This window comes from Ptiloglossa arizonensis, chromosome 10 (genome assembly GCF_051014685.1).
Source record: "Ptiloglossa arizonensis isolate GNS036 chromosome 10, iyPtiAriz1_principal, whole genome shotgun sequence".
Classification (NCBI taxonomy): domain Eukaryota; kingdom Metazoa; phylum Arthropoda; class Insecta; order Hymenoptera; family Colletidae; genus Ptiloglossa; species Ptiloglossa arizonensis.
The window spans coordinates 11,159,591-11,172,928 of record NC_135057.1 but is presented as its reverse complement, the minus strand read 5'-3'; the positions used below and the strand labels follow the sequence as shown (position 1 = coordinate 11,172,928).

Below are 13,338 nucleotides of genomic sequence, written 5' to 3'. Positions count from 1 at the left end.
TCGAAGCTGCTTTTGAATTTTTCGAACGCGCCGGATTCGGCACAGTATTGTTCTCCTAATTGTGCGGTTGCGGAAAGTTCCTCGTTAAACTACCTATTCCCGATCTGAAATTGCAAAAAAATATTATTCCCCCGGAAAGTTCCGACGACAATCATTCAACTTCCCAACAAAGTAAACGACCGTGAAGCGCCATCCAAACGACGTACAAAGACTCTCGAGAAATTTTCCAGAATTAAATTCCTACCTCGGTTGAGAAAAAAAAGAAAAGTGAAAAAGTAAAAATGAAAAAAAAAAGAAAAAGAAAAGAAAAAACAGAAAAAAGAAGGACGGAAACCCCTGGGGCGCATTACGTACAACCATACCGCAGTCTGTATTCTTTGCCTGAAACGCAACCCCGCGATCATTGCCCCGAACAATACCGACGAAGATCATCGCGGTATCCTCGATGCTCGCGGGCTCCGACGTTCGCCGTATTAAATACGATTTAAGAAACCAACCGCGGATGGAGGTTCATTTTCGCCCATTTACGGCCGGTTTCCGTATTTTTCGTTCATTTATTTCGCTACCGGGTCTCCATGGTACCCGTAACGAATTTATGCTACCCTTTTACGACGCTCGGGGTTATACCGCGTATTACACTGTGTAATAGGGTTAGAACTTTGGTATCGGTTTTGTTGCGCAACCGTAGTTGAAAACTTTACTCCCATAATTCCGGGCACAATGCATTAATCACGCGGCTTACGAAAGATTTTCATTGCCGATCGGAGAATTCGATGAACGAGTTTCTTCGAGAATCGGTGAAAACAAGTTTCTCAACCGATGGTCGAAAGACGCCGCGATTGGATCCAACGTGTGCGTACCTTGGTTTTGCATCCCTTCTTGACACTCTTGGTCTTCTTTTGCGTAGAAGCTACGCGCGAGACGATACAATGTCACTCGTCGAACTCTAAACGTGTATCTCGTTAAGCAAGATGGTCTCTCGTTCGATCGAGAAAATAATACATACTTCCAAAACTAGAAAAAGACCGATCATCGAGATACTCGTTTTCATTCGTGTCATTCGTAACGCACGAAATTGTCACGTGTACTCAAACTGGTTAATAGTATACTCGTGGAATTCCAAGCAGAGCGGGAAAAAAGCGATCTATGAAATACATTTCTTTATTCGCGAGGTTCGTAACGCGCGAAACCGTCGCGTACGTTTCCATACCCGAAATATACAATAATTACTCGTGCCTCGATCTCTCTCGCTGGAGACCGTTCTCCAGTGCTCCGTTCAAGAGTTAAGAATTCCCCCGTGAACGAGGCACCGTGCACGGACGAAAACGTAAAGCGAACTCGATGTTCGGGGGCCGCGCGATCGCCGCAACCTCGCGGCTCGCGCTGTCCCGTTCTCTCTCGTACGTTTCAACGTCTCGATGCGAGTGTCCTTTTCGCTGCTCTTACCCGTTGGTCGTGCATCCGAACCACCCCCTACGGCAGCACTTTATTCCAACCTCGGCACCAACGCGAAACGGGTGGACGCGGGGTCGGCGGGTTTCGCCAAAGGGGTGAGAGAGGAACAGAGACGGAGCACCGTCGAAACGAGAGCAAGCGAGCGAGCGAGAGATAGTCGCGGTGGGGGTGCACGAGGGTTGGAGTCGGTTAGCCGCGGAGGGGGGGAAGGGCAGACTGTGTTTCTCCGCGAACCCCTCCAGCCCCCACCTTGGCCGCACGGGCGCCAACGTCAAGCGCTTTCGAGACGTTAAGGCCGACACTCGTGCGGCGCACTTCGGCCCGACGACATCGGCCGGTATCGTTGGACACGTGCGTTCTCGGTATCCTTTCGAGCGAGATCCTTCACGCGTAACGAAGGACGATCGTAAATCGTCGCGCCACGAGAATCGTTCGTCCTACGCTCTTTGGAATATTAACTCGAATATTTCTGAACACGGTCGTCGTGATCGTCGTCGCGTCGCTCCGTTTCGCGTCAGTTCCCGAAGTTTCCCCCGAAACGGTTCTCTTCTCGCGTTTCTCTCGCTGTAGTTCCCCTCGCGCGTCGACACCCGGTTTCTCAAGTGGCGATGTGTGAACCGCACCGCGAACGAGGGTGAATGAAAAAGGAGAATAAATATAAATAATTGGAAAAGGAAAAGAGTGCGTGGTATGTAAATTTTGATAAAGTGAGACACTGCGACCACCGTTGGAGAGTTGCGTCGTGGAGAAGGGTTGTAACCGGTTCCTCGATGCGCCCTTTCTTGGAGGGCGCAGCCTGTACGCGGTGGGAAACCGAGAACCTTTGACGAAAGCTCGCGGGACAGAGTACGAGCGAGCGGAGGCGTCGCGGCGCTGAATAGGCGTGCAGGGAGGAGAACGACTCTACGCGAAACAAAACAGCCTCGACGATCGACGAAGACGAAGCCGTGGAGGAAGATGACGGGGACCATGAAGAAATCTTACCTCGTTTTCGTGAGTAAAAAAATTTTCTTTTATTCTATGGGGGGATGCGCGCGCGCGCCACGACCAAAAGACCCGAAGGTCTGATTGGAGTGTTCCCCGTATTGGAGCGCGTGCCCCATTCTTCGACTTTGCTCCGGGGTACTGGAGTCTTCTTCTTTTTCGTTCATTCTTTAATTTTTTTTTTTTTTTTTTCTTTTCTTTCGTTTCCACCGGTTCTTCGTTCGTCTCTGCAGGCCGTTTCCTTCCTTCATCCGATTGTCGTTACTTGCAAGTTGACGGTAAAAGCGAGTTGGTATTCTCCGGGGAGTTTGTCACCGTCCCAACAACCCCCCACGACCCCCAGCATCTAGCACGCGAATGCTCGCGTTTCACGCTTCTCTTGGCTCTTTCTTGCCGGTCGCCAAAGATCAAAGACCACCGTCGTCGCTTTAATCTGCCAATGGCGGAATCCGGTGCGTCTTTGCTCCCTTCTTCTTACCGTTTTTTCCCCTCTTCGCGATGCTTCTTTATTTTTTTTTTTTTCTCTCGCTTCGAGAGGACGATGCGTGCACTTCTTTCCCCGAATCCCTTCGCGTCTACGGCGAGTCATTCGTCCTGGGCCTTCGCCTCGTTCGAAAGAACGGTGAAATTAACGGGCCACGTGACTATCTTCCGCTCGAGGATGGAACGAGGTCAGTCGGTGCACGCGACCCGCGCAATGTCGATTTCGAGACTTTTCGGGGGCCTCGAGAAATCCACCCGGAAGTTTTACGAGCGGAATTCAACCCTTGCGAATGGGCCACCAGAGACCCGGTGAACGTATCACCGCTTACTCTTAACATTAACGATGTTTAAATTGGCAATTGCGGGGAGATCGGTGAGTCGTTGAACAGGGGGCTGAAAATCTGTAACGCGACGCACACGATCGATCGATCGATCTCTATGGAAACTAGGACAATTTTCGATAAATAATTTCTCTCGTTAATTTAATATTTCCCTGACCGTAGTTCTCGCCGAAATTGAATTATCCTCGTCTTCGATACCAAGGAATATCGGTACGCGACCCAGTAATTTTTATAATATTCCCGTACGATACCGCGTACGTGTCATAGAGAATTATTAAAGGAATTATTTATCGAGGAAATTAGTTACTACGTGCTTCCCCGTACACGGTTCTCAACGAAATCGGTTAATTATCTTTGGCCACGAATTTCACTCGGTCGGTGATTAAAAGATTTCAATCAATTTCTTTACGATCAGCGCGCATATCGTACGGGAACATTAAAGGAATTGTATATCGAATATTTTTCCAAGCGCATTCCTCACCGAACGTGAAACACTTTTGTCCCCGATTTTTATTTCGTCCAATTTCGGATAGAGTTCAATCAATGTCAGTATTTGCCCGAGTAATTTCTATAATATTTCACGTACGATAACCTGCACTGTACCGCAGAGGAATATAAACAAAATTAATCTTTAATATTTCCCTAAGCCCGGTACTCTTCGAAATCAGTTAATTGCTTTTGCTTCGGATTCTATCGGTTCAATGATTAATAGATTTTGATCAGTCGGGATTCGTCGGAAAATAGCAAACGCGCACGAGAGAAGAGATACGCCCTGCATCTCTCCCTGGTTTTTATAAGTTTTCAATGGAATTGGATAGGTTTCCCCCCCGAAGTTATCGCCACTGTTTGAATTTCGGCTCGGTGGAATATTTTTCTTTTTTTTTTTTTTCGTTACCGTTGATATTTCGGGTCAGAAATTTGGGTTACGGTAAATCAGAATTTGAAAGCGCAGTTGTATAGACTCGGAATGAATGATCAATTTTCCAAGCTTGTACAATATTTAGGTCGCGCGCACGGAAGCTATACCGTGAATCGTCGCACGAAAGTAACAGGGCAAAAATGGGAGTTAAATCTGCGGACAAAGGAGGGTGTTTCGCGAAAAACAGTCGTTATTGATTGCGTTCCGAATACGTAGCAAATTACTATCAATTTTCGACCATTATCCACCGGTATCGAGTTCCGTGTAACGAATTTCAATGTCCCCTTTCCCGTTTCAATTCCTTTTTTTCTCTCCGCTTGTTCGACTCGTCTCGAACAACGAGCCCTCGAAAATCTTTCGACGATACGATATCGTACGTAAGCTTCGCGTTCTAATTAATATCGCGACGCCAGTGTCGCGAAGTTGGCAGGGAGCGGTGGATTTCGCATCAACGGAATCACAGTCGTTCTCGCAACTGTATCCTCAGTTTCCGAAGAAAGTTATATGCCTTTTGAATCGTATTGTACGAATTTTGGGCCATGGCTGTTTGACGCTGCAGAAACTTGTCCGAAACTTACGAGCGACGCTCCGCTACGTACAATGCCCGAGGAAAGAGCTTCTTCCGGTGTTTCCTCGTTTCGTAGGGGTGCTTCGAAAGAACTCGCGAATCTGCGAATATCCAACGTACGGTTTGCCTTTGTTTGCCATTCTTACGGCCAACCCCGAGAAAAGAAAGAAAGAAACAAACAAACAAACAAATACCGTCTCGCGTTTCGTCGGACGAATCGACGGAATCTCTCGTGAAAATACGAACATTGATTATTTTCTCGTCTCGCTTTTGAGTCGCGAAAAGTTGAGAATTCTTTCGACGAAACTGGATAATTTCTCGGTTGCAATTTCTACGTCGTCTTCGATGTAACCGTAGATTAAAAGCGCAAGATACGAACACCATCGACTCGGTGAAATTCTGCGTCCCGGTTCCGATTTTATCGCTTCCTTTTTTCCCCTCGTCCACTGTTTTCGCGAAACTTCGCGAATACTTCGCAAAACACTCCCATCTTCGCGCTCTATCGTACCTACCGTCGGAGTTCGCTCTCCCGTCTTCCGACGGAAATTTCTGACCCTGTTTCTATTCTCTGGTAAACAAGCCCAACGATAGGCACTCTACACCGCGAATCTTCGAGAACAACTTTTTTCTACCGAAAACCACTTCGAGGTTTATATCTAGAATGCGTCTATTTGTTTTTACGCGTGCTCTAGGGGATGGAGTACACGACAGAGAGTTTAAGAAGCAGCGATATTTAAATCTAGTCTAGGACAGGTGACAACCGTATTTGTTTCTCATTATTCTTGCTACCATCTCGTACATACGGTCGTTTTCTTTGAAGAATATGCTCAACAATCGGTTAAAGTTGATCGATTCTCCAAATTCCCTACTCAACCTTTAATATCGCCAAATCTCGAAGTCATCGACGCCTCCTCTTCTCCAACAATGCCGAAACGTCTCGGTTACCCGTGTCTCGGAACATTTTCTCACCTTTCGGGACCGTGAAGACACTGTCTACAGCAAAAATGGTCTCCGCTTTATTACCTGGACGATTTCGCGCGACCACCCCTGTAGACAACCCTCGCTGGTCGAGGGACCATTGTAAGGCCTCTTCTCGTCGGACCTGTCGCCCCTCTGGCCTCTCCGTTTCCCACCCTACCTGGCCTGAAGGGCTCGGGGAAGGTGTTTCAGACAATGGACACGAAATCAGCACGAGCCAACCGCCCGCAAACATCCGACGAAATAAAAAGGTATTCTCTGGACGAGACCAGGGACGTAGATGAACGGATAACTGGGAGCGCGGAAGCGAATAAGTCGAAGGGCGACAGGGGCCCTCCGATGTGGAAACGCGCGAGGAGGGGTGACGGTGTCGTGGAAAAAATAAAAAAAAAAAAGAAACGAGAAAAAATAACACCGAAGTGCTTGCCGTGTTAATGACGACACCGGGCCGAGATCACAAGTGGTCCGACGCTTGCAGAAAATTCATCGCGGACGCTATCCGTTGCCACGGGATGGTGGGAACGGCGCTTGACATGAAATTATTTTTTCCTCCGTATTGATCACGTGTTTCGAGAACGGTCGACAAACACGCGCGCGAGCCCAGAGAGGGAGACGACACGACGACGTGTCGTTACGGAGCGAGAATCGCGCTTCGGAGGCCTGGAATCGGGGCAAAAAGATAATAGAAGCGGTTCGTGTGCAATCGTGTGACCCATTTGGCTCCGTCTCGAACACTGTGCACGGAGAATTTTCGAGTTCCCAGGAAGCGTTAAATATCCTTAAAGACGGTGAGTGACCGTTCCCCCGGGCTAGAAATGATTCGTGCTCGTGGAGAACGATAACGATCACCGAGACGTTCGGAGTAACGTTTCTGTATATTTTCGAAGCAGCTTACAGGGAACTTGGAATCGAAGGTGATACTGTGTTCGTCGAGTAGTGTTTTTTTATATTTTTGAAACGAGCTTACGGAGAACCTAGGTTGCAATACGTCGACAAATCGTGAGCGCGGTAATGTTATTTCGTCCATTGGTATTCAAACGAGCAATCTCTGAATGAATAATTCTTACGACCGCTGGGAATTCCTGGTAATTGCAATGTTTACGTCTTCGAGCTCGATTCCGTCGCAGCTGTGTTATTGTCGATAATTATTTATAGGTGGTGACGGGTAGTAGAGTGACCGTCTTGCGACTTTACGTACGTTCAGTGATTCACACCCGTGTTTACCAAACAGACAAGGTCTTGCGCGAGATTTTACCTACAAAGATCCAAATTAGGGTCGACGCGTTCGAGTACAATGTTGTCTTATCGCGGGTCGACCGTTTTCGCATCAGACGAGCAACCTTTCGCTGGAAAGATTCTTACGTAAGGTCCGCCAATCGAATTATTCCAGTTTTCTTCGGCAACGAAATTACCTGGATACCAACACGATCGCAATTAGAAAGGCATTTGAAACGATAGTACCCTCAACGGTGACTCGGCTTCAGTCTGAAGTTAAGACGAACTCTGTCAAGAATTTCCGTCGGTAATATTTATGTAATATTTATTACTTCGTGGAAATAAGTCTTCTCGTTGCGACGGTGATTATTCATAATCGTCGATAATTATTCATAGCCAACGACGGACGGTGGAGTGGAAATTTACACCTGCGTAGACCTACAGTAATTCGTAGCCACGATACTGGCATTTACCGCGCAGTTATCGAGGACTTGTGTAATATTAAATTTACATTACGGTATCGTTAGAAAGGATCCAAATTAAAGACCTCTAACCTTAAAGCAGTTCTTCCGTTCCACCGGACGCGTAAATACCAGATACAAAAATGTTTCTAATGCGCGGAACTCGATTTTCTAACTTGGTAACGTACGACTAAGAGAGTATCGAAACAGTCGTATCTATTGCATTAGCTGTAATGCAATTGTAAAAAATAATCGCAAAGGTGGTTGGAGAAATATCTCGGGGGAAGCACCAGGGATTCGAGTATCGTTTAAATTATACATCTCCTGACGGATAATCGTCGATAGAAATAATCTTACGCAACGCCATCGACGTTTATACAAACAATCTCGTCCAATCGCAACGAAATTATACCGGTTATCTCGTTGGAGAAGATTACCCGGATATAAACACGAGCGTAAACGAGAATTTGAAATTGTGTGGCCCTTGGCGACGACTATGTCGGCAATATTGATGTCTTCGTGGCAATGGTATACCCGTTGTCGCGATGACGATAATTACAGGGTAGCGAGGGGTGGCGCGGAGGTATTTTCAGAAGAGTTTGCAAACCCTTGCAGCCCGGGTACGACGACAGGGAACGACGGTACGTGCCAATTTCTCCCCGTGTTTCGAGACAGCTTGTTGCGGCCTGTAGTACGGCTTGTTCGCACAGTTCTGCCAGGTGGTGTTCATCGGGGGCTCGTTCACGGCTTTTGGCAGAAACGGCAAAGGTCGTCGGCCAAGTGCGATCCACGCTTTGTCGTGCAACTCCGATGAATTCGGCCACGTTCGTTTTCTAACGAGCTGGAACGTTCGCTCTGCGAGCGGAATTACAAGCGGCCGAACCCGCGCGAGGGTTGTGTAGACCATTCTCACGTCGATATCCGTTCACTCTGCTATCTCCCTCTCTCTCTCCGTATTTCTCTCTTTCTCTCTCCCTATCGTGTCTCTCCATCCTCCCGTCCCAACCTGTTGTATTTTGCCGATCGAAGTGTCGGATGAAACGTGGTAATTAGAGGTTCGACGATGAGGATCGACAATGTTACTGTCAAGCTATCGGATAATCCCGGAGAAAACCAAGCCGAATAGCCGCATCGGGCGATTGCGTTGCACGTGCCACAGGATATGCATCTGATATCACTTCCGTCGGTCGAAGCCAACGGTATACCGGAGAATTTTTCGCGCCGCGTACCACCGCGCGATTACTATCACTGTCGCTAACAATCCATCGAAACTTCGAATCGATTTTTCACGAGAAAAGGTACATCGAGAGATTAAAAAAAAAAAAGAATTGTATTCCATGTTTACGTGGAATTCGTCGTTCGTAGCTAGGATCGTTTGCTCTTGGCTTTATTGCTCGTCGCGGGAAACTTTGTACACCGATGATCTTGTTGTTCGCTAAAAATGATAAAAAAGTAGATTTTTCCAAAAAGGAAGTGTCCTTCGGTACATAGTCGTCCACGTTTTCGATACACAGTTTCACGGTGCAATTCGTGAATCACTCTAGTCTCCGTTCGCGGTAGAAGATTTCGAAAACAGAGGGTACCTTTTCTTTTTTTCGGTCGTTTCGATTTGCATACAAACGGAGCACTCCTCGCCTCCACGGTAATTACAATTTATGCAAATCCGGTTTGTTTCTCCCTAATTGACGCGGCATGTCGCGCCAACCGTAATCGGAATTGTGACGCGATTCAATGTAAAGTAGCACGTCAAAGGCCTACAGACCAACTTGTTCCGTGGGTCCTAGTTACACGGCCACCCATGGGAAATCTCTGCGAGCATCTCCGACGTTGCAGCGACCCTTGAGTCGCTCGCGAGGCATAAGGAAACATTCTATGGACGCGTTCCACGAGTGACTGGGACACCGAGATCGGTAATGGCTGCGAGAATTTCGAGAGGTTTCCTCGGATTATTACTATGCTTTGCGAATGAATTCTGGTCCGGTGTCCCGTACGGTCGAGACTTTCGATTAAATTTTCCCGATGCCCGCAGAGGTAATCCGGTGGACCGATTGCCGCGAACCCCGGTCAGGTCGACGGGAATATTGCACCGGGTGACGAACCTTATCGCGAACGGGATTTCAAGAATAGAAACGACGTCCTCCGTTGGTTCGATAACGTTAATGTTACCCGAATCCGGTGTTCCACTTCGATCTCGATTCGACCGTAGAGACACCGTCGCAAAAGTGTTTCTAAATTTAACCTACGTAGACAGTGAAGCTTGGAACTCGATCGTTTGTCTCGATACCGTTAGCGAGCCGTTTCTCCCTGTTTCTTCAAAACCGGGACTCCTCCAATTACGATCCTTCGGATTCTTTCTCGTTGGTTGGGTAGACGGTCCGCGACAATGACGCGACAACTTTTGGAACCTCCAGCACCGAACTTGGAAGTATCAAGTCGCGGAGCGTTTACGAGTACCGAGACTTCGACGCCCGAAACCCTCCGGAAACGAAACTTTGAATACTCGTTGCTAAGATTCGATACGATTGGGGAGAAACTGTAATACCTCGGGAGACAACCGCATCCTTAACAATCGTTTCTTCTACGACCGAGTCCGTATCCATTCGATCACCGTGACGCGAGTTCCAACTAGCCCGTTCCATCGATGGATCGCATTCTTCGAGTACCGTGTGTGTTCCTAACCCCTCGAACACGTTAACAGCGTTAACTCGACACTTTGTTCGGTCGAAACGTTGGTTACGGAGGGAGCGGAGTAGGTCGTTATCGGTATCCGTTGCATCGGTGTCCGTGCAACGCGAGAACACTCTTTTTCGCGTTGGAACGAGTATCGGGACACTCGTTGCACCGTGTGCAAATACAAATTGAAGGTATCCGTGGAGTCTCGGGAGCGCGTTCGCGATAAAAAATGCGCTCATTACCGGAGTCCTCGAAGCGGGCAGCGATCGTCGGGGCGCGCGAGTGGTCGTCCCTTCGATCAGCCTCCGCCTCGGCCCTGGGCGGTAAGTGGCCCGTTAATGGGTCGAGGAGCAACTCCGCTGGTCCTAGCGGGCACTTTACAGATTGCCCTCAAGTAGTAAGCCGTTAAGCCCGCCGCTGTACAGAAAATGTTTTAAGAACGAAGGGCTGCCGGCCTAAAAGGATTATGGCCGATCCGGCGTGACCACGCGCGAGACCAGCATTTAACTGTGGAAGCTCCCCGAGCTTATCTCTCTAACGACCCCACTCGCGTTTTATGGATTCCGTCGTCTGCCAATCGGTGGTCCACCGCTGGTATTCCCGTGCAGGTGAGATGTTCCGTGGATTCCGAGATTACGAAACGATCTATGAATCACCCAACCGTGTGCGATAGTCACCGTGGATACGTTCAGCGCGTGGCCGGTTGAATCATTGCCGCGCGCTTCGAAATGATTTCTCGGGGATCGATCGATCGCGGAATCGAATCGATCTTTCGACGGGTAACTGAAACTTGCACGGATGAAGTTCGTTACGAGTGTCGCGCGTCGATGAAAATTTCGAATGGTAACGAGAGTCCAATCGGAGCCGAGTGTCGCTACTTCTGGAACGCCCTTTTAAAGTATTACGTCTACGGTACGCTTCGAGGCGTTCCTCGTTTATCCCGATGTACGTAATTATCGACCTTTCGTCGAGTAAAAATTTCCCTTCTCGTATCCGCCTACTCGCGGTCCAGAGTCTACCGATACCAAGGACTCGAGGAACGAGCTCAGGGTCCATACGTGGATGAAGACGGTAATGGGCAGACAGCGCGATTAACGTCGCAGTAAGAGGCGTATAGACGTGTCTAACTTTGTGACCGATTTACGTGCCAAAGAAGCACAATGCTCTCCTACGGTAATAGCCACTCTCGCGTTTTATGGATTCTCTAGCGCCAATCGATACGACCAAGACGTTTCGGATGACGTGAATCGAAGTACATCCAACCACCTACCAGCGAGACGTCGGTAGTCGTGGATGTACAGTCTCCTTTCATCGTTGCGAGCTGGTAATGGGCCAGTAACGTCAGGATACTCTGTATGCTGTATTCTCGAGTCCTTCGTCTGGTCGGTAATTTGGCGTCCGCTGTTCGCCGGGGACGTTTCAATGAAATGTAACGTTTCGGGCCAACTTCTATTTTTCGGTGAACAAAATTCCACCGGGCAGGGTGCATCCACCAATGGTCTCGGGGGATGCGTAAGTTCGACGGAATTCGAATTTCAGTCGAGTCCGCGAATCTCAATAGCGCAAATTACCAACCGAAATAGTCGTTCGTACGTTTACTTTAGCATCGAAACTCTTTATCCAGTTTCCCGAAATAATGGTCGAAATGTTCGACGAAATAATACCGCGTTTTCGAAATAATGACGGAATCACCGAACGCGTGGATAATTCGCGCAACAAAATCTTGGAGCGATTCGGTCACCAATTATATTGTAAGCACGGCGTACAATTCGAGAGCGCAATGTATCGTTCGATGCACGATGCAGAGTTGATTCGTTAACTCCCCTTCGAACAATGACAATTCAAAATTTGCCGTTCTTCGTTATTCATAGATGCACAATCGGGAGTTAGAGTTCGCGCGGACCGGTTGAAAGCATTCCTGATAATTCCTATAATTTCTAACGGTGATTCTTTACAATTCACGGGAATACGTGACACGATTTCACGGTTTTGGCAAATATTGAAACAAAGGAAAGGAAAAGCGATGGTGATATCACTCCGTTGGTATTTTCGTACGCGTAAAATTCGCACATCGCGTGGAAACCGATCGCGGAACATTTCTGCAACGATCGGTTCGGGAATTTTGCCCGATCGTTGAGAACGTTCGACATTTTTTAATCGGTGGCGTCGACCTTACGCTTTCCCTCGAACACAGCCACCGAGTATTTACTTATTCCTTTTACGCGACGAGTTTATTCGCCGTCGTTACGGGATGCAAATTCCACGTCACAATAACGTTGCGTACCATGGAAGAAGAATTTTCGTTTTACAACCTACATCTACGTTAGCCAGCCTTTAGCTTTATTTCGAAACTCACAATTTTATTCATCCGTTTCAATCGGCCCACGACTCTTACCATCTTCCCTCGACAAATACCGAGCGAAGTCACGGTTATTTTTCCCTCGCGCAACGGACTTTATTTGCTACCTTTACAAAATGCAAATTCCAGCTCGCGAGGACACAGGAGGACGTCTCTATTTTACAACCTAATTCCACGTTACCTTGGTTACCCCGATACGAAATCGCAACCTAGTTCTTCCGTTTCGATCCACGTATTCTCAAATCTAAATCTTCGTTCGACGAGCACTCGACGAAGTCGTTCTCAAATCCCGCCAAAAATCGCAGGTGTGCGATTGCACGCGTCGGTGTCGCTCTCGACGCGTTGTCGTTCGCTTTAAACGTGAACCGTTAACGTAACAATAAGCGATTCTTGAGCGCGTAGGGCAGATTTATCGCGCGCGATTAAACACACCGTCCTCTCTCTCTCTCTCTCTCTGTTCCTCTCTCGTGTTCCGTATTCAGAAGATCGTCCGGCCACGACGTCGTCGTGCACACGTGTCTCGAAAGCAATTACCCGCGTAAACGTTAGCGAGCCCGGCGAACAAAACAACCCGGAGGTGGGACACAACCAACGGACAACCTCCACCCGGCCAGCTTCTTCTAGCGTGATTGATAGTCTCGCACGACGTTATACACTCTTACGAGTCGTTTCGGGCCCCGATCACCGCCCACGTTCCTCCCGCGGGAATCACCGGGACTGTCTATAAACAAGGAACGGTCGAGAGTTGCTTTCGTAACGATCGGGCCCGCTAGTTGTAAAAATACTCCGGTTTCGTATTTGCGAAGCCGAGTTTCCCCGGACGTTACGTTGGACAAATGTTTGCCCGCTCCGTGGAACCCGGTCGGTGAAACGTATTATGAAAATGGAATTTTACCTCGGAC

At 48.2% G+C, this 13,338-nt stretch overlaps 1 protein-coding gene across 2 annotated transcripts in view; it reads left to right on the top strand.

Annotated features, from left to right (window-relative positions):
• The first annotated feature begins 1,762 nt into the window (after positions 1-1,762).
• Positions 1,763-13,338, top strand: part of Nolo (ADAMTS-like no long nerve cord) — a 305,721-nt gene continuing 294,145 nt past the window's right edge. For both annotated transcript variants that reach the window (XM_076321407.1, XM_076321406.1), the window contains exon 1: positions 1,763-2,448. In XM_076321407.1, the coding sequence (XP_076177522.1) occupies positions 2,413-2,448 (36 nt within the window). In that variant the 5' untranslated portion in view covers positions 1,763-2,412. The remainder of the gene's footprint in view (positions 2,449-13,338) is intronic.